At 42.6% G+C, this 22,415-nt stretch overlaps 1 protein-coding gene across 3 annotated transcripts in view; it reads left to right on the forward strand.

Annotated features, from left to right (window-relative positions):
- PTPRG (protein tyrosine phosphatase receptor type G) overlaps positions 1–22,415 on the forward strand; it is a 761,059-nt gene that overhangs the window by 405,252 nt on the left and 333,392 nt on the right. For all 3 annotated transcript variants that reach the window (XM_073592151.1, XM_073592152.1, XM_073592153.1), the window contains exon 5: positions 1,754–1,849. In XM_073592151.1, coding sequence (XP_073448252.1) covers positions 1,754–1,849 — 96 coding nt within the window. The remainder of the gene's footprint in view (positions 1–1,753; positions 1,850–22,415) is intronic.

The raw sequence follows: 22,415 nt of genomic DNA on the forward strand, positions 1-22,415 counted from the left end.
CAGAAAAGTGCTTGACATTTTCTGAACCGATTTTTGGGGCCCTGTATCTCGGGGACCCTTGGTGCTAGAAACCCCAGCTGGATATTTTATGATGCTAGTTCCACTGAGCTTGCACACCAAATTTGGGGTTCCTAGCACTAAGTGGCCCCGAGATACGGGGCCCCAAAGTCGGTCAACTGTGTCCATCTGCAGCAATGTCATTTAGGGACCATTTGGGTTCAGAGACCCCAAATTTTGGCTGCAGCTAAGGGGCATCTAGGAACCCTTAACTACCAAGTTTGAAGTTCGGGGGACCTATGGCTGCAAATGGGCACAGTGAGGCTGCAAATGGGCATTGTTGACCCTCTTTTCCACTTACAGTAGCTGTGCATTTCTCACCCTCGTCTTATACTCGGGTCACTAAGTTTTTCCCATTTTTTTGTGGTAAATTAGGGCCTCGACTTATACTCGGAACGACTTATACTCCAGTATATACGGTAAATGTGTAAGACACATCTTTTCTTCTTAGACGTGTGAAAGCCGGTTATGGTGATAATAGGTGCTTTAATGTCTTTGGGACACGGCAGCAGGTGAAGCACCATTCAGATGAATGAAAGAAAAAAAAAATCCAGGGGGAGAACACAACACGGTCATGTGACCTGTCAGTCATGTAACTGACTTCTACAATCACTAGTTTCCCTCTGCAACATTAAGTAAAGAGAACTCATTGGAAGACCACAGGGTCTACATGGTGGCTATACTACATGAGCAGACCATATAATTCAGGCTGCAGTGTGAAGCAACACTGCACTGTCTGGCAGGTAGCAATATCTTCAATCCTTTTTAAATTGGCCCTTTAGGCCTCATTTACACATCCTAACATTGCCATGGTACGGCAACTACACTGCGGATACCTGCATCCAGGATACCAGGTGTTCTGATCAGCGGCAGATGCAAACAGAAGCAACCACCTGTCTCCAACTACTGGATGTGGGGTACGTGCTTACACCCACATACAGCCATGGCTCCCTTTAGCCTGCTCCCCATGACTAAGCTCCGGGGTGGCGGAGTGAAACACGGGGGCGTGGCCTGGTCAGGGTCCAGGCTGAGGTTGCCACTTCATTCACCTCTCTAGGATACCGTAAATGTGCGACGTCCAGGGGCTTCTGTCTTTTCTCTTGTCCTTTCAGCCTTTTGTTGAGTTGTCTATGCACCTGGTATCCTGGATGCAGGTGCCCGCAGTGTACTTGCTGCACCATGGGGACATTCTGACATTCTGGGGTGTTTTTCAGGCGCTTTGGGGCTAAAAATAGCGACTGAAAAATGCGTCCCCTGCAGCCCCAGTGTAAGAGCCCGGGTGCTTTCACACTGGAGCGGTGTGCTTGCAGGATGTTAGAAAACGTCCTACAAGCAGCATCTTTGGGGTGGTGGAGGAGCGGTAAATACACCGCTCCTCCACCACTCCTCCACCGCCCCTGCCTATTGAAAGGAATGGGCAGCGCTGCCGAAGCGCTTCGGCAGTGATGCTTTTCGGGCGCATTTAACCCTTTCTTCGGCCGCTAGCGGGGGTTAAAAGCTCCCTGCTAGCAGCCGAAAAGCATCACTAAAACTAGCAGCCCTTTACCGCTAATGCCCAGCATGGCTCAGTTTGAAAGGGCTCGAAGTATTTGCTGAGTTACAAAAATAACCCTTTATTTGTTGTACATGCATACTTATTATTGTTTTAAGAATATCTCTTGAGTGCTTAACCCAAATCCTTTCTTTTCATTAACAGATGCAGATCTTCTCCTACAATCCTGATGACTTTGATAGCTTTGGTGCAGCCATTTTGGATAAGAGACTAATTGCAGCAATGTCGGTCTTCTTTCAGGTAAGTCACCCATATAACACCTTTAGACCTTATGTCAATGGGCTTTGGGGTTTGCATCCATGGGCAAATGCAGTTTGATTTTAGGTGCATATCACTTGCATTGGCATCAGTTCTGAGATCATTGAGAATTCATTGACCAGCTCGTTAGACCTGCAGTTGACCTACTTTTGACCTACTTCAAGCTGCTTTTGCATTCCTATTGACTTGTATAAGGAGGGAAGCAGTTCTAACGGTAACAAAAAACCATCAGCCATAACAATATTGTTGCTCTATAAGGGGTTATCTTTGCTCATGAAAGATTTTTCAATGTTTTATTGCCTCACTTTTTCTATACATTGAAAATGTTTTTACTGTGAGCTTCTTGATCATTTGCAAAAATCCTTCTATCTTCTTTCAAATCTTTGTAGTCCATGCTGTCTGTCTTGCAAAAAAGTTTCAGATCGCTGTCTACTTGTACACTGCATTTAATTAAAAATACATTTAATGATGTATTAATGAAAACAGCGCTGCATTAGTTTGTGTCAGTGTAGACCTGATCCACTACGAAGTGTTTGTGAATCCTTCCTGTTGAACACTGAATAGCTTAACGTTGTGTTATGCCGAGTATCATAGCCTCCATTAAAGGCTTGTAAAGTTGTTGAAACATAGAAATAAGTAATGGGTCATGACCACCATTTGGCAAAAATTGCACTCCATGATTGGTTTATTTATTTTTAGTAGAAAATCATGGAAAAATGCAAAAAGCTGCTTAAATCATATGTAACATCAAATTAGCATGTTGACAGTGCATGTTTACTTAATGCTGGAATTCTCCTTAAAAAGATAGTTCACCTTTACAAAAAACCCTCCTTTGTAGGTAAGCAATGTTTGTAGAAAAAAACAAACTGTGCAGCTCCTACTAAAGATAAATAATACCCTTGCTATAGGTGTAGGCCATTTACATACCTTATGAAGCCTGACCTAAATACACCCATGACGTTGCTAAGTACTCCCAGGACATTGCTAAGTGAGGCCTAGTCATCACTGTTCACCTCCACCATCACAGGAGTGAGCTCTTTCTTTGATTCAAACCCCCTCACATACTCTTTCTCTCTCGTGATACTGTAGCTCTGAGCTCACTCCTGTGATGGTAGAGGTGAGCAGTGACGACTAGGCCTCACTTAGCAACATCCTGGGAGTACTTAGCAACGTCATGGGAGTATTCCAGTCAGGCTTCATAAGGTATGTAAATGGCCTACACCTATAGCAAGGGAATTATTCAACTTTAGTCAGAGCTGCACAGTTTGTTTTTATCTACAAATGTCCCTTATTTGCATAGGCAGTTTTGTGGTGAAGGTGAAATATCACTTTAAGGCTCAGTTCACACTAGCCGACTCCAAAGTCACGCGACTTTAGAGTCTGACTTTGATCCAACTTTGATGTGACTTTTTACACTCTGTGGCATTAAAGTCATATCAAAGTCAGACCAATATAGTGCCGGAACCTTTTCTAAAGTTGGACAGATGTGTGTAGTGTCAGTTAAGTCAGCTCTCATAGGGAAACATTGAATTTCACATGTCATCCGACTTGGGGTCTCACATGTTGGATCATATGTCACATGAGTGTGAACCGAGCCTTAAAGAAGCACGGTCACCTTTCTCATGCAAATGAAATCAACAAATGAGAGCCACACAGACAGTCTATAATCATTTATTGCAGATAGCAGTGTGACAATGTCCAAAAGCGTTGGAGCAAATGTTCATGTCAAACGTGCATTTAATGCAACCTCCAACGTTACTTTACTGATACAGAGCACTCCTCCGAAATCTTTGGATAGAGTCCTATAGATAGTATTGTTATTTTCATTTGTACACCGATGAAGGGGGATTGTTGGCCACTGAAATGCATTGAATACATTTTGTCTACTATTGTCACATTGCTATCTGTAATAAATCAATATGGACTCTTAAGATGACCGTTTGGCACTCCTTTTGTTGATCTAATTTAGATTTCTTATTTCGAGAGGCCATTGCCCCTTGAGTGCGATGCCGAGGTTAAGACGTCAAGGTCAACCAACACTTCCTGTCTGAAGGCAGGAACAGCCAAGTCTTACATCCACACTTTCTGGAACCGTGCCTATGCAGGTCAAGGTTACTGTATATTTGCAAGGGGCCTTCCCTGACTTCGATATGATCCTCTTACCTGTGCTCCTTCACAGCTCTTTGCCCCTTCCACAGCCAGCAAGTATTCCCAGCATTTCCTACTAAGGAGGAGCATGGGACTTGCTTTTCTGTGATGGTGCCTGCACCCGGCAATCAATTGCTAGGCCTGAGACGTGTCAACATGACAAGGCGAATGACATCACCACTCCTCTGGGTCACTGCCAATTATAGTGCCAGCTGCAAAAGAGCTACACTGGAGTGCAGGTAAGGTGAGTATAAGGGAGTTACTGATGCCCTTTACAGAGACACTGTCAGGCTCGTCATACACGGAGCGAGTTTCTTTCCTGCAACCATGGATTTCAGGGAAGAAATTTGCTCAATTCCACCATCAACACATACTTTGTTGATGCAGGAATCCCTCCTGCCGGGCCATTGTTTTCAGGCGGTGGCGAGCGTGGGAAGCTGTCCCTGCCGTGAGTAGACAGTTGTTGTCGCTAGCGGCTATAGCAGCTGCTACCGATAATTGCAAGAGAATGCGGCAGGCTGGTTGTACCCAAGTTGATTGATCGATCAACTTGGTACATTTAGCCTGCCCATCAATGGTTTGAATCTCAGCTGGTTCCCACTGAACCAGCCAAAATTCGAACCATGTTTGGCGGGCCTTAGCTTGCCTGGTATGAGTGAGAGGATAGTAATTGTGTTTTTGTGCCCAGACTTGCACGTATACACCAAAGCTCTGCTTTTTAATCTTTAAAGCCATTACAACTTCATTATATTGACAACACAACAAGGAAGATTTACACGTTCAATACAAACAAGCCTGTGCTGTGTTATAATGTTGTCATCTCTACAGTTGATTTGGATAGAAGTCTGCATACACCCTAGCGGCCATAATAACCCATTTACCAGGTACAACCCCTGTGTCCTTTTTGGTTGTATGCCCAGAATACAGTAAGACCAGCAGATCCCCTCTGCTCATTCTCTGCATAGCTCTATGCTCAGTTTGCATCTAGCACAGTGTGAAACAGCAGTGGCGGTATTTTTATACATAATTGATTCTTCGTTGTGAACCTTACTTCAGAGGTTTCCTCCACTCCTGGGGGCATCATAGATGGAAGACACAGCTTTGACCCAGAAGTGCGATCTCTGTGTGGTAAGGTGTTCATGCTATTAGGAGATTTAAGCCTGGTACACACAATGAGATTATTGGACAAATGGTCCTCTGTTTTATTTTGCATGCAAATCTCATGTCATGTGTTGTAATGCATTTGTATTGAATTTTTGAACAACAGCTGTACTGATTAAACGAAAATCGTACATTCTGGCATCGTACAAAAAATATTTTTGTGCATGTCTGATCAAATAATATCGGATGAACTGTCCAGATCGTCTCTCGAAAGCTCTGTACTAACGATCTGATTATCGTACGATAGCGGTATTTTTCGTATGATTTCCTGATCGCGTGTACGACGCTTAAATATTTTTGCCTAGTTACCTTACTCAGCAGGATGTATCATTTTCCATGTTTAACAGGATTTTACCTGCCCCTATCATTGCTTTTATGGGGGTAGTAAGTGTGCTAGCAATACCCGTAGAAGCTATTAGAAAGTACTGGCTTCTTCCTCCTTATCCTGTGTTGACCCCCCACACCATCTCTGCATTAGATTTTGTACATGCGTCATAGGAGACTTGATGCGGTTAGTTCTAGAATATTAAGTTATGCTGGATCTTGTACGGCATATGTGCTATAGAGAACGTAACACAGTTTGTTCCATAACAAACTATGCCAGATCTCCTATAGTACATATGCTGTGCAAGATCCGACGTGGTTTATTATTCAATAATAAACCACCCCAGGTCAACCTACTGCGTATTGTACAAGATCTGGTGCAGTTTATTATAGAATAATTAACCGTGCTAGCTTCTCTACAACAGTGGTCCTCCACCTCCGTCCTCAAGTACTACCAACAGGCCATGTTTTTAGGAATTTCTCTTAGGTAAAATAGCTGTCCAAAATACCAAGCCATTGACTCTGATTTCAAGCACCTGTGCAAGATGAAGGAAAACCTTAAAACTTGTTGGGGGTACTTGAGGATTGAGGTTGAGAATCACTGCTCTTCAGCACATGCGCAAGATCTTCCAGATGTTTAGGGATGTGCATGTAAAGATGAACACCATATACTAGGGTTGTACCGATACCATTTTTTTTTTTATCGGCGTGTACGAGTACCGATACTTTATGCTCAAGTACTTGCTGATACCGATTACTGATACCTTTGCAGTGCAATTTGAGCCTATACAAAATGAATGGGATCAGATCGCACTGCTAAGAATCACGTGATTGGAACACTCATGCAAATGCTCCGATACCTGAAACGGATACCTTTGTGGTGTGATTTGAGCCCATACAAAATGAATGGGCTCAAATCGCACTGCAAAGAATTGTATGCAACTTGAACAGGAATGCGGTGTGGTTCCTGTCCAAATCACATGTGGTTTCCCCCACCATTACTGTGTGAACCCAGGCTGATCATAGTAACTTCCAGTACCCCTAGGTGCTAAAGTATAAAGTGCACAGTGCTATGTGAAACACAGCAAATGAGTGATCAAACAAAACAACATATCCATTAAAATATCAAAATAAAATACAAGGGGATATAACAAACAGTGAATAAATGAAGTCCAAAAACGTGTATATCCAATGATATAAAAGTGCCCAAATAAATTAGTCCAAAAATTTGGTGAATTTCACATATCCTATCTTCCAAACTGTGCCACCAAAAAACATGCTATGGTGTCTTCCAGCCGCCCCCACAGGTGTATATGCTCACCTTCCTGTGTGTGACACAGCGATTAGACTATGTCAAACAAAGCCTTGGAGCCACTCCTGTGCTCATTAGGAACCAGCTGTGCAGACTTCCAATGTTCTCAAGTGGAGATGGTTTATGCAAGAGAAAAAAACTCCATAGCGCAATATGTAGGTATAAAGGATTTTAAAATAATCAGCTCCCCTCACATATATGTGCATGCGTAAAACTACCCCTAAGTGCTAAAGTATAAAGTGCACAGTGCTATGTGAAACACAGCAAGTGAGTGATCAAACAAAACAACATATCAATTAAAATATCAAAATAAAATACAAGAGGATATAACAAACAGTGAATAAATGAAGTCCAAAAACGTGTATATCCAATGATATAAAAGTGCCCAAATAAATTAGTCCAAAAATTTGGTGAATTTCACATATCCTATCTTCCAAACTGTGCCACCAAAAAACATGCTGTGGTGTCTTCCAGCCGCCCCCACAGGTGTATATGCTCACCTTCCTGTGTGTGACACAGCGATTAGACTATGTCAAACAAAGCCTTGGAGCCACTCCTGTGCTCATTAGGAACCAGCTGTGCAGACTTCCAATGTTCTCAAGTGGAGATGGTTTATGCAAGAGAAAAAAACTCCATAGCGCAATATGTAGGTATAAAGGATTTTAATCAAATAATCAGCTCCCCTCACTGGGGTACTCACATATTGTGGGTGCGTGAGTGCACCATCCTTAACAAGCATAAAACGGTCAATCTCTCGGTGTGGTGTGCGGTGCGGCGTGTGTAACGAAAATCTCCTGCTCTCTCTCTGCTGACAGCTCCGTCCAGGCCCCTCCCCTACGCGTGTTCGGCACCGGGACCACGTGCCTTCTTCAGGGGGAATCTGATTGGACGAGAGCTCCAGAGTGAATATATATAACTCCGGCGGCCATTTTGCCTAAGACCGCAGACACATCTGTGTCTATAGCGGCCATTTTCCCTTAGGCCATGGATCAGGCTGACACCAGCCGTGTCAATCATGGCAGCCATTTTGCCTAGGATCACAGATGTAAATCCTAATGGGCAGTAAAGGTAACTACAGCGGCCATTTTCCCTGAGACTACAAATCTGCTAAATAGCAGAATGTGTACTATTAATAGCAGGATCTCACAATAAATGATCTAATCAGATGTTGTGCATAAAAATAATCTACAATGATATATAACCATGTATTCTATCTTAATATAATAATATTATACAGGACGGAGCGGTCTCGCAAAGAGAGCACCGCCACACACCACACACGTTTAGATCGCCGCAAACGATAAAATATCACATAATAAACAAACGTACAGCATTCCATATATGATTAATCGACCCCAAGATTGGATCAACCAACTTAAAATTAAATATTACTAAAATATTAAAAACAAACATGACATACTTTATTATAAAAAATTGTTATTAAAAATATTTGAATCACATAAAAAATCATAAAAAATTCTTTTTAAGATATTAATCTAAAAAATCTATTTAAAAAAATATTCCAAAATGGATAAAATTTATACACCCAACATAGAATCACTGTGGGGAGGTAATTGAACACAGCATGTTTTTTGGTGGCACAGTTTGGAAGATAGGATATGTGAAATTCACCAAATTTTTGGACTAATTTATTTGGGCACTTTTATATCATTGGATATACACGTTTTTGGACTTCATTTATTCACTGTTTGTTATATCCTCTTGTATTTTATTTTGATATTTTAATTGATATGTTGTTTTGTTTGATCACTCACTTGCTGTGTTTCACATAGCACTGTGCACTTTATACTTTAGCACTTAGGGGTAGTTTTACGCATGCACATATATGTGAGGGGAGCTGATTATTTTAAAATCCTTTATACCTACATATTGCGCTATGGAGTTTTTTTCTCTTGCATAAACCATCTCCACTTGAGAACATTGGAAGTCTGCACAGCTGGTTCCTAATGAGCACAGGAGTGGCTCCAAGGCTTTGTTTGACATAGTCTAATCGCTGTGTCACACACAGGAAGGTGAGCATATACACCTGTGGGGGCGGCTGGAAGACACCATAGCATGTTTTTTGGTGGCACAGTTTGGAAGATAGGATATGTGAAATTCACCAAATTTTTGGACTAATTTATTTGGGCACTTTTATATCATTGGATATACACGTTTTTGGACTTCATTTATTCACTGTTTGTTATATCCCCTTGTATTTTATTTTGATATTTTAATGGATATGTTGTTTTGTTTGATCACTCATTTGCTGTGTTTCACATAGCACTGTGCACTTTATACTTTAGCACCTAGGGGTACTGCACTTTGAGTGCAGCGATTTTTTCTAGCGCAGACACATTGTTTTTTTATTTTAATACTTTGCACGAATATGGAACGTGACTGAGTGTTTGCAGCTGGTCTCCACTGTTCACTTATTATTTTGTAGGCATTTATCCGTAAGTGGCTCGCAGGGTTTCATATATATTTTGTTTCATAGTAACTTCCAGCCTGTGTTTCACACAGGAGCGGTGCAGGAAAACTGCGTGCCATTTAGACAGAAATTGCACTGCATTCCTGTTCAAATCATATGTGATTATTTTCAGTGCAAAAAACATATAGAGAACATTTCACATACAGCTATTATAGAGTGCCCACATAACAGACTGCATTGGAACAGATACCCACAGAATATTGGAGTTGCGACCAGTCTTTGGTGGTCCTGTTCTATTAACTTCTATAAAGAGATAACATTTGGTGCATTTAATGCAAGAAATTAGGGGAGGGGGGGGGGGGCTCTTCAACTCCAGCTCTTTGTTTTTAAAGCAGAAATCCATCCGAAAATTAAAAGGAAAAAAAAAAAGATTTAAAAAAAAATGTAGTTGGAGGAGGGTATGGGCATTAGATTGTAGCAAACTTTATTTTTGTAGTGAAGGTCCACTTTAACATCGTCTCTGCATGGGGAACCGTGTGCAAGGATATTAATCTACAGACTGCGGGAGTCAAGGGATTAAACCAGCTGAGCGCCAGAAATGAAGCGAGAGCGTCAAATGCGATCCAAAAAAACAGCACTTTGATATGCCTGCTTCTCATGTATAGTTTATTCCTTTTTTTTTGGTCTACAATTAAAAATAGAAGGATTTGTTGGCCATTCTGGATGTATCTGAATACATATAAAAAAGTCTATTTGATTGTAGAACTAATGCTTACTTGCCAGCAGCAAAAGTAAAGTAGCAGTCCAGCTCCATCTGATTTTATCAAACTTTAAATTGAAAAGGTATGACCGGATTTGCCTCTCTCTGCCTCGCCATTTAAGTTCTAAAAGGTGTTGTGCTGCAGGTCACTGTTAAGAATTTTCTTTATTAATATTATTGTAAATCCTCCCTAGTAATTTGGTGTCCCTATGCAAACCTTAAATTCTGAGCTGCCTTTTTTTTTTTTTTTTACTTTTTAGTTTTTTTCTTTTACCAGGGCCACAAACAAAATAATGGAACATATCACAGTTACTAGCATTAAGTGCTTGTAGCTCCTGGGCTTCTTTCCAAATTGCGCTGGAATACTAGCTGTGAGTTAACAATGACTCTCTTGGGACAAGTCGCTTGCTCAAGTCTGTTTACTGTAGCTCGCCTGCTTGTCTTTCATCAGCAACAGGCATTGTGTTTTCGATGCAGCGGCTGCCTCCTTTCTTCCTTTGACTTGCTGCATGTCTGCTATCTTTAGCCTTTTGCCAGTTCAGCTTTACTCGAAATCTTTTCTAAGTAGCTCTTTCCAACATTAATGCATGCATTCAGGAATTAAAGTAAACCCTTCACAAACCTGGAAGGTTCAAGCTGAGGGTAGATAAATAAATGCACATTTGGAGGTAACTAAAAAGTAATTTTAGAACGATTAATTGATTGAGAAATATCGGCAGCTGAACTAATGTGCAAGTTTCAACTTTTTCGTAACTTACGCTTTTATAAAAGTCAAAGCAAAAGTCCCCCCCCCCCCCCAAACTTTATTCTTCATCTGTTTTTGTACTTGAATGTACGTATCCCTTGCAGAATGTGTTAAATGCTATTTTGCTGCACAAACACCACAAAACAACCCACTTGCAATAGGCAGCACCTAGACGAGTGATGGGGCCAAAATTTAACTTTAGTCCCTTTTCACACTGGAGCGTTTTGCAGGTGCTATAGCGTTAAAAATAGTGCCTGCGAACCGCCCTAAAACAGCTGCTCCATTCACTCCAGGGCTTTCACACTGGAGCGGTGTGCTGGCAAGGCGTAAAAAAAAAGTCCTGCCAGCAGCTTCTTTGGAGCGGTGAAGGTAGCAGTGATGGGGGCAGTGCTGCGACAGCGCCGGAAAAACGCCGCTCCGGCTGTGTTTTGCGGGCAGATTTAACCCCTTTTCGGCTGCTAGCGGGGGGGAGGGCTAAAACCCCCCGCTAGCGGCCGAATAGCACAGCTAAAACGACGGTAAAGCGGCGCTTTACCGCTGACGCCGGTCGTGGCACAGTGTGAAAGGGGTCTTATAGTCGCAACCATAAATGCAGTATTTGAAAACCAGCCAACAAGCCATTTGAAGAGACGCCTACCAGCCCTAACATGAAGCATGGAGTTGGACCTCTGATTTTGTTTTGGGGGGAGGATGGGGGTGAGGTACAAGTAATTTAGTCAAAATTGATTGCAAGATGAATGCAGCATAAGAAACTATTGGACAACAATTTACAGCCCAAAAGCTTCTCGTACAGCACATTTTGTCTTTCTGACATGACAATGATACATACCTAAGGCTAAGTTCAGAGGGTAGTGATAAATGGGAAGTACTCTGGTTCAGTGTGGAAAGTGGGGTCCCCCAAGGTTATGTCCTAGAACCAATCCTATTTAATTTAATCATAAACGAGGATGGGATGAACAGCTCAATCTCAGTATATTCGAACGATACTAACCTAAGCAGGGCAATATTTTCTCTGCAGGATGTGGAAACCTTGCAATACGTACAGAACAAATTAATGGGGTGGGCAACTACATGGCAAATGAGGTTTAATGTAGAAAATTGTAAAATAATGCTTATGGGTGGCAAAAATATGAATGCAATCTATACACTGGGGGGAGAATCTCTGGGGGAATCTAGGATGGAAAAGGACCTGGGGGTCCTAGTAGATGATAGGCTTAGCAATGGCATGCAATGTCAAGCTGCTGCAAGTAAAGCAAACAGAATATTGGCATGCATTAAAAAGGGGATGAACTACAGAGATAAAACGATAATTCTCCCGCTCTACAAGACTCTGGTCCGGCCACACCTGGGGTATGCTCCAGTTCTGGGCAGTAGTCCTCAGGAGGGATGTGCTGGAACTGGGGAGAGTCCAGAGAAGGGCAGCAAAGCTAATAAAGGGACTGGAGGACCTGGTCTATAAGGAAAGGTTACGAGCACTGAACTTATTCTCTCTGGAGAAGAGACGCTTGAGAGGGGACATGATTTCAATTTACAAATACCGTACTGGTGACCCCACAATAGGGATAAAACTTTTCTGCGAAAGGGAAATTAAAAAGGCACGCGGCCATTCACTAAAATTAAAAGAGAAGCGGTTTAACCTTAAACTGGGTAGAGGGTTCTTTACCGTAAGAGCGGTAAGAATGTGGAATTCTCTTCCACAAGCAGTGGTTTCAGCACCATAGATCATTTTAAATAACTATTAGATAAGCACCTAAACGACCTTAACATACAGAGATATACAATGTAATGCTGACATAAAAGCACACACATAAGTTGGAGTAAGTCCACCCTTCAGTAGGTGCAGCAGTAAATAGTAAAGATTTTGGAGTGGCCTTCACAATCTTCTGGCTTCAACAGGCCCTTTGGAGAAATCTCAAACAGTTAATGCTAGACAGCCAAAAAATTAACCAGAACTGGCTTTTTAGCCAAGAAGATTGGGCAGCTTTACCACATCAGAAGATAAAGGGCCTCATTCACAGCTATCACAAATGACTGCAAGCCTTAGTTGATGCTTGGACAATACCTGATATTAAGCACTAAGGGTGGTTAAACCTTTGACCAGGACCATTTTATAATATTCCTCCTATTCTGTGATGCCTAATAGTTTAATATGAATCACATTAAAATAAAAGAAAGGTGTTTGGTTCTATTTGTTTTCTTAAAAATGGTCCACATACAAGGTCTGCCAGAGGTCTTTAAATGTGTGAGCACAATTGTACATTCATAGATATATTTTTATTCCAAGGGCTGATCAATGACATCACAAGTTGTCTTCCCAGCAGTAGGTGGTTCTTACTGCTGCACGTTACAGTACTTATGTAGTGACATGAAAACGCAGTTGCGTGCAGTAAAACTTTTTGAGTACAGGCTGTCCAATGTCACCCCAAATGGAGTGATCCTTGACAGCCTGGGCTCAAAGTAAGTGGGTTGAGTAAAGCTGGCTGTCATTAAACCTGGAAGACTGAAGACATTTAGCCCTTGTCCGCCTGATCGCGGGTTTGAAATCCTGCGACTTCAGCTGAACTCGCACAATTTCAAACTCGCATTTTAGTGCAAGTTCAGGGGCAATGTGAAATACATCTCTGCGGGGTCATGCACAGATGTCTATTGAAATCGCCCCCAAAGTCACCAAAAGTAGTGCAGGCACTACTTTTGGAAATCGGTGTGGCGGGACAGTGCCATTGCTGGCAATGGGCTGCGATTTGGCATGCGATTTGACATGTCAAATTGCGCCGATGTGAATGGGGGCTTAATGTTAGAAAATACTTTCTAGAGAGAGCTCTGGAATGAAGGTGCGTATCACAGCAAAAACTGCCATCCTAATAGTAAGGTCCAAGACACAGGCTGAATATTCATAGACCTTGGGTTATAGGTTGGTACCTCTTTAGGTTTTTTGACACTAGCAAGCTTCTGCGGACACACCCTGGGTATTTCCCTTATAACCCCACCACATTCTTTGAGTTCTTGGATAATATTACTAGGCAATCAATTTAAAGTCTAAGTTAACCTTTGGAACATATTATATGTTCCACCCATTTTTAGGGTGGAACATGTAACCCGTTCCAGCATCTGCAGCCCCCCCCCCCCATCCCCCTCCTTGTGACAGTGAGTGGGGATCCTCTCCCCGCACCCGCTGTCGCAATTTGAAAACAGCTTGGCCGTGTGGGGCTTTGCCCACAGTTTCCTGCAAATTAATGCTTACAAGTACTGTCAGTCATTGCGGCTGACAGCTTGTAGTTCTCAATGAACTATGATGGTGCTGCTGAACATCTATGTAATTCATTTCCTGCCTGTATGTAGTACCAGCAGACAGCTATGCTGAGAGTCTGCAGGAGCATGAGACTGCACCTGCGATCTGTTGGCTTTTTAGAGATAAAAAAAATAAATGCACATTTTTTTTTACCTGCAATGGTTAACTTGGCCTTTAAATTATTTTTAGTTGGAGTTCAGCTAAGTATCGCACTGCCTCTACTCGCCTCTCCCGTCTACCTGCAAGTCACTGGACCCATACAGAGCATTCAACGGAAAATAGGAGTGCACAGGGTTGTAACTTAAATGATTAAGGTAAAGGACCCAATCACATGAACTGCTCCATTGTTTCTCAAAACAGACATTAAAACTCCCATGACTGTAGTGACACTCTTAGATCAATGATAGGATTGTGGGAGCCGCCATTGCCCTATGCGTGTTGAAAGAGCCTGTTTCAGGGATGTCATCTTTTACCACTTAGCAGGTCTCTGACTTGCATATTAGACGTCCGATACCTGATATGTACATGCATATACTAGGTCATTTACTTATGAAGTAAGGATCAGGATGAACCCCAGAACATGCACTTAAAACACTAAGTCATAAATTGATACATGCCTTTGGATGATGATATCCAAATTAAATCAACACTGATTTCTGGATTCATTTCATGCTACAGGTGTAGATTTGGGAAACCAGCTTGAGAAGTGCTTGTACGCTGGCTGCTTACCAGTGTGAATAACTGAACGTTGATGTGCATATTATAAAAACTACATCTTTAGTAGGCTTTATATTCTGTACCAATACTGTAACGCAATACAGAATGGATTCGATTAACCGGCCAGTAAACAGCAGTTCTCAAAGGGCCACGCCACACATCATTTGCTCCTGTACTGCAGAATGTTTTATGATAAGTGAAAGTAGCTGAGTTTTCGTTTTGTGCTGTGATTACTATTCTTCAGAAGAGGGAAACTTGGCATTTGCTGGTATTCATTAAAGCAAACCGAAGTGCCTTTAAGAGGCGCTCAAGTTAAAAAAAAAATAAAAGAAACTTTCTTGACTGCAATACATTTTTTAAGTCTAAATGTAAAAAGTCCCTTTGCCTTGAGAATTTTAGAGTGATATTAAAGCCAAGTTATTAGATGCTGATAGCAGGCTTTATACTTTATACTGATCAACCATAACTTATGACCACCCACCTAATATTGAGAAGGTCATCTTTTGCCACTAAATTATCCCTGACCAGTCAAGGAATACATGCCACTAGACCTCTAATATCACCAAATCAGCCCCGACCCATCGAGGCATGGACACCACTGGACCTCTGACGGCACCTTGAGCCCCATGGGGAAAAGGAGCCTTGACTGTAGGGAGCATGGCCCAGTATGGGCGTGATCGTAATGTATGACTTTAGGCCAGGGATCTCAAACTGGTGGCCCTCCAGCTGTTGCGGAACTACAAGTCCCATCATGCCTCTGCCTTTGGCAGTCATGCTTGTAACTGTCAGCCTTGCAATGCCTCATGGGACTTGTAGTTTTGCAAAAGCTGGAGGGCCGCCAGTTTGAGACCCCTGCTTTAGGCAGTCTAAGACAATTGGTTATATGGGCACGGGGTGAGGGGACAGGACCTGAACTCCATAAAAGATGCACTCTGAGGAAAACTATTCACTCACCGATGGAAGAGCAGTTACAGAAGAGTTGCCCGCCCTTCCTGTTTTTTCTGTTTCAGGTCGGTTGTCACAGCTTTCTCTACCGTTTTTTACCTTACCATGCACTCGAGTGGAAGTTTGATATGTCTGACCCACACTTATGTTAGAGAGGCCTTTTTAGACTAGATCAAGTTAGGCCCCTTTCACACATGCGGGGCCGTTCATTTCATCAGTTCGGTCACGTCAAAACGGATGAAGTATTCATCAGTATTTCATCGGCGCTCATCAGTATTTCATCGGCGCTCATCAGTTTTTCATCGGCGCTCATCAGTTTTTCATCGGCGCTCATCAGTTTTTCATCGGCGCTCATCAGTTTTTCATCGGCGCTCATCAGTTTTTCATCGGCGCTCATCAGTTTTTCATCGGCGCTCATCAGTTTTTCATCCATGCTCATCAGTTTTTTATCAGTTTTTTTTTTTTTTTTTTACATCCACTGCCAGTGCAAAATAAGGATGAAAAACTGACCATTTGAAAAACGGTTTACATCCGTTTTTCCGAAAAATAGTGCTTTGCTCAGTTTAAAAAAAATGAATGATGACAGATGCGGATGTAAACTGAGGTAAATGGATGATCATCCATTTACATCCGTTTTTCCATAGAGATGCATTGATGTCCGTTTTTCATCTGTCAACAGATGGATGAAAAACACAGCCTGTGTGAAAGGGGCTTAAATGTTCAAGAGTGCTCACAGTACAACTATGACTGACACTGGTTAAATGTTTGTTGCAAAATTGCTTATGTTGGAAATTTCAATAAAGCTGTGGCCTTGCCCTTTCCAACTTGACCTGTTTTAGTGTTGTTTATTGGGCATTGTATTGGTGGATCTGGTTTTCTGGCTTTAAAGTGGTTGTAAACCCTTTACAACCACTTTTTGCTACAGTTAAGCCTATTATAAGGCTTACCTGTAGCTACCCTGGATATCTCCTAAACCTGCACGGTTTAGGAGATATCCCCTGTATCTGCATGTGCCCAGGTCATCGGCACATGAACCAACGTCATCGGCACATACGCACTGAAGCAACGGCATGTACGTGCCGTTGCTTCAGTTAGACTGTGCCGTTACCGGCGGCTTCCGTGTGCATGCGTAAGAGTTGCGTCTCACACAGCGCCAGAGCCCGCAATACCCAAAAGTAACTCCGGGAGTGATGTTGCCGGCCGGAGCGGTGAACGAGGAGCGCTGCGGGGGCTTCGATCTAAAGTAAGTAATACATAATGAGCTAGTATGCTATGCATACTAGCTCATTATGCCTTTTGTCTTGCAGGTTTTATTTTGTTTGTTTTGTTCGTGGGTTTACAACCACTTTAACTGGATTGTAAAGGTACAGATTGTTTTTATAAAAAATAACAAACATGTTATACTTACCTGCTCTGTGCAAGGGTTTTGCACAGAGCAGCCCGAACCTCCTCTTCTGTGGTGCCCCGCCGGTGCTCCTGGCCCCTCCGTTTCATCGGGCCCCCCACAGAGAGCCGATTTCCATTGGGGCAACCGCGTGGGCGTGCTCCTGAGTACCGCTACTGAGTCTGTTCACACAGACGACATGACTCGGCCCCGCTCCCGTGTCACTGGATTTGATTGACAGCAGCAGGAGCCAATGGCTTCTGCTGCTATCAATCTATCCATGTGGACAGAGACAGCAGCTGGATCCGCTGGGCTCTTCCATATCGCTGGAACGGATGGACTCCGGTAAGGAAAAGGGGGGCTCTGGGGGGCAGCTGAAGCAAAGAAGGTTTTTCACCTTAATGCATAGAATGCATTAAGGTGAGAAAAACCTTGAGACTTTACAACCAGTTTAAGCCTATGCCCCTGAGCAGTCAAGGTATGCTGTGGTATCTGGCACAAAGCCGCTAGCAGATCCTTTATGTCCTATAAATTGTGAGGTAGGGCCTCCATAGATTGGACTTGTTTTTCTAGCACATCCCACAGATGTTTAATTGGATTGAGATCTGGATATTTTGGAGGCCAAGTCACCACCTCAAACTTGTTGTGCTCCTCAAACCACTCTTGAACCATTTTTGCAGTGTGGCAGGTCACATTATCCTGCTGAAAGAGACTGCTGCCATTAGGAAATACGGTTTCCATGAAGGGGTGTACTTGGTCAACAACAATGTTTAGGCAGGTGGTATGTGTCAAAGTGACATCCACATGAATGGCAGGACCCAAGATTTCCCAACAGAACATTGCCCAAAGCATTACACTGCCTCCACTGGCTTGCCTTCTTAATATACTGCATCCTGGTGCTATCTCTTCCCCAGTAAAGCGACGCACATGTACCCGGCCCTATACATGATATAAAAGAAAACTGGATTCATCAGACCAGGCCACCTTCTTCCATTGCTCCGTGGTGCAGTTCTGATGCTCACATGCCCATTGCAGGCACTTTTGGCTGTGAACACTGGTCAGTATCGGCACCCTGACCAATCTGCGGCTACACAGTCCCATACGCAACCAACTGCAATGCCCAATTTTCCTGCTTTTAACACCTTCAGGGACAACATGTTTACTTGCTGCCTAATATATTCCACTGACTTTCAGTTGCCATTGTATTGAGATAATCAATGTTATTCACCTAACCTGCCAATGGCTATTAAGTGTACGTTATTGAGTTTTTTCAGTTTTTCCTGTCTTGGCTCCTCATACTATCCCCCAAGACACAGCACCCAACCTCAGGTAAGTGTCTCTGGTGCCTGTTAAACTCATGGAGCCCTGCCGGAGTTTCCACTTTGTACATACTCCCATTTTAACGGCAAGGTTACACACAGTCACTCCCAGTGTCTCACACACAGTCGGTGCAAGAGAAACCCAACCAAAGCTCGAGAGTCACTGTCAATGAAGAGAGGCAGCATGGCTTTGTTTCTTCGCCTCTCATGCTTTCTGTGCACGGGACTGGGAGTGACTACACGTGAGCTTGTAGTTTAAAACAGGAGCACGCATGGGGTGGAGGGTCTGGATAGACTTGGTAGATCTTGGCAGGTATAGGGAGCACCAACATACCAAAAGTTGAACAGCACTGCTGGGGGACAGCATAAGGAGTAAACAGAGGAGAACATGGAAAAAGAAACCAGCAAGAGTATTTGAGTTCTGCTATCTAATGGCTTTAATATCACTTTATTTACCCTTGGAGTAGAGAATTAGTATTGTCCAACTGTGTGTGTTCCTAGTTCTCAGTCCTACTGTTAATCAGACAAAATAGTCATAGCACTATTGCTGCTAAACGTGGTCTGGACATCTAGATTTCAACTTTAGTCACAAAAGGGTCACAGTAGTTGAAGGGGCCACAGGCCTCCGTATAAAATCGACAGATTTTTGATGTTCCACCATTCCTCGGTTCTGTCAGCATCACCTATACTGTGAAGATGTTGAGATTGCCTATTCTTTAAGCCTACATTTGTTTTTGTGAGAAATCTCAAGTCTGTCTCCTGACATATCTCACCTCGGGCTGACCTTCTGCGTGCTCTCGAAATCCCTTCCTAAACCAGGCTATATATAGGATAGGTAATGATTTCAGCTGCAGAAAGGAGAGGGCGTAGGTTTGGTTTGGCGATCGTCTAAACATGATTTAGTTCTTTTATCTCTTGTGGCATCAGATGGCAAAAGACAGGTGAAAATAATGACTTGTTGTGACTTGTTAGGGCCCCATTTACACCCGAGCGTTAAGTAGTTCAACATTAAAAATCCCATGTTATGCAATTGCTTGTTCAAACAAGCTTCAAGTCTTTTTGACCCCAATAGACGTTAATTAGATATGGCCTGAGAAATCTGTGAAGTCGCTCGTGTTGCGCATCTTTCTCCGTAGTAGCTAGCTTTCTATTGGCTAAAAAGAATAGAAAAACAGAAGAAACAAACCTTAGGACACCCGCAGAAACACTGAAAAAGGCCTATACGAATGGTCAAAAAAAAAAATTTTAAAAAATGCTCAGCTCAAGTATGAATGAAGCCTAAGGGTAAAATGCGTTTCAGATTGCGACGGCGTTTTGGCAACATAATGCTTCCTGAACACCTTTTTTAACCCCTGAATAACCTTTCACCACTGCAAAACAACCACTTGCATTGCAGGCCTTTGTGGGGTGGCCCCATTCAATCTGTGTTTAGCCAGGTCGTACTGTCCCCTAAACACAACAAGGGGATCATTTTCACCATGCCACGCTGCAAAGCCTCATAGCCGTGGCATGCGTTTATCTCAGTATGACTGCCATTGAGCAGTAAAAATTGGGGACACAACCAGCATTTTTTATAACCCCCACCAACCGCTAATGTAAATTAGGCCTAACAATTCCGTCCTTGCTTTGGACCCAAATCGCTCTGTCACCCTTTCCTCCATGACCATCTTCTAGGTCAATGTTTCTCAACTCCAGTCCCAGTCCTCAAGTACCCCCAACAGGTCATGTTTTCAGGATTTCCCTCACATGAAATGGCTGTGGTAATTACTAAGGCTGATTAAATCACCTGTGCAAAATAATGGAAAGCCTGAAAACATGACCTGTTGGGGGTACTTGAGGACCGGAGTTGAGAAACATTGTTCTAGGTCACATGTGTCAAACACAAAGCCCACGGACCAAATGTGGCCTGCCAGGCCATTTCATGTAGCTCTCACATCTCAGCTGCAGCACTCCACTTGTCTCCACCCCCACCTTGTCTCAGCAGTTGGCAGAAGAGAGGAGGACCGAACTCCTCCGCCAGATCCTGCGCTTCTCTGTGCAGCCGAAGAGAGGCTTGGCTCTGCAACTCCTTTGTCTCAGTATGGTTACATTTAATGAAGGTACAACATTTAGCAACTCTCTTGGTTGATGATTAAAAGAGGCACATCTAAGTATGTAGGCATCCGGGGCAAAGTTGTCCACATAGACCATCTTCCGCACTGCCATTGACATCATCCCTTCCAAGCTGCGATCCACAAGCGCATCAAGCCTCGCTTTCAGATTGCTCCACTGCAGGGTAGTCTTCCCAGGCACGATTGCAGACTGACAACGGTGAGAGCCGGCGGTGCGGGGGATGGTCTAGGTGGACAGCTTTACCCTGGATGCCTGCCTACTTAGATGTGCCTCTTTTAATCACCAACCATGTGAGTTGCTAAATGTTGTACCTTCATTAAATATAACCATATTGCTACACTTAGAGGCGCCTCTCTTCTCTTTTATACTCTGGAGCTCCTGCTGGATTTTGCTTCTAATCCCCTTGTGGAGGCAGCCATTTGTGGATGGACGTTTTATGGTTACACAACCTATCACATTGCTATAATCTTTTTATATAGACTATAAACTGAAGGACTTATGAATAAATGGTTGTAGAACGAATTATCTGAGATTTCATTATTTGTAATGGGGAAATTTTCTTTGATAAGAGTACTTTGGGTTACAAGTATGTTTCTGGAATGAATTCTGCTTGCAGTCCAAGGTTTTACTGTATAGTCTTACAGATACAACTGGACTTTTGAAGGCGACCATAATGTTGATGTGGTCTGCAATGAAATTGAGTTTGACACCCCTGTTCTAGGTCTTCTGTGTATAAATACATGCACTATTTACCTCCTAAGGTTTATAATGTGTGACAACCCAGGCTCAAATATTCTTGCCCGTTGGTCCTTTGATGTGAATGGCAACCTCCTGAAAAACTCAGAAAGCAGAGGACGGGATCTGTTTTGTTTTTTTTAATTATTAAAATAATTGAGATTTGCATATATTTTCAACTGCCCATATCTGCTGGTTCTTTAGATAAGACTCTTTTACTGGAAGTAAATTCTTTATATGAATTTTTTTTTTTTTTCACATTTTGAGCATTCCAGGTTTGTGACAGTTTTAGGTTTTTCTGTGTGATCTATGAAATGAAATTGCATCTTTTTTTCTTTTTTCTCCTCTGGGTAAGATTATCTGTCTGTCACGGTGCTTTTAGCTCATGTAAATCAGTTGGGAGATTGAACATTTATTTTGCAGTAGATTTCCAAATAGTGGCATGCTCTTAACATGTCATAGCACTCTACCGTGATGTACTGTGAGCAGCTGCTATCACATGAGAATTTCATAATCATGTATAATATCACTGATAAAGGGTTAAGGCCGAACTCCAGCCTTCCCTTCAGTCTTGTACGGTCTGCTCTCCTGTACTAAAAAAAAGCTTACTCTGATTTCACTGCACTATGTACACTTCTCACCGTGTGCATTAGAAGCTGCAGTATTTAGAGCCCATCTCACTTTCTTAAGACGCTCAGCATCATTCCATTCACTTCTATTCATTGGATTTCAGTACTCTCAATCATGGAGTCTGCCTAGGAGCTCCCACTCCTCCAGACTGACACCCACCTATCAAGGCATTTTGGTATTTATATGCCTCCTCCAAAGAGCAAGCCCACTGTTGCATCAGGGCTGAGAACTCAGTACTGAGGCATGGGGGGGTATCATGTTTTCAGGAAGATATGTACTGCCAGCTGCTGGCCCCTCCCACCATAAATATATGTGTGTGTGTGTGTGTGTGTATGTATGTGTATATATATATATATATATATATATATATATATATATATATTACATATATTACATATACATACACACACACACACACACACACACACACTGCCTTGAAAAGGTAATCTTACCCCTTGAAATGTTCCACATTTTGTTATGTTACAACCAGAAATGTAAATGTATTTTATTGAGGTTTTATGTGATAGACCAACACA

This window comes from Aquarana catesbeiana, linkage group LG07, assembly GCF_042186555.1.
Source record: "Aquarana catesbeiana isolate 2022-GZ linkage group LG07, ASM4218655v1, whole genome shotgun sequence".
NCBI classification, from domain to species: domain Eukaryota; kingdom Metazoa; phylum Chordata; class Amphibia; order Anura; family Ranidae; genus Aquarana; species Aquarana catesbeiana.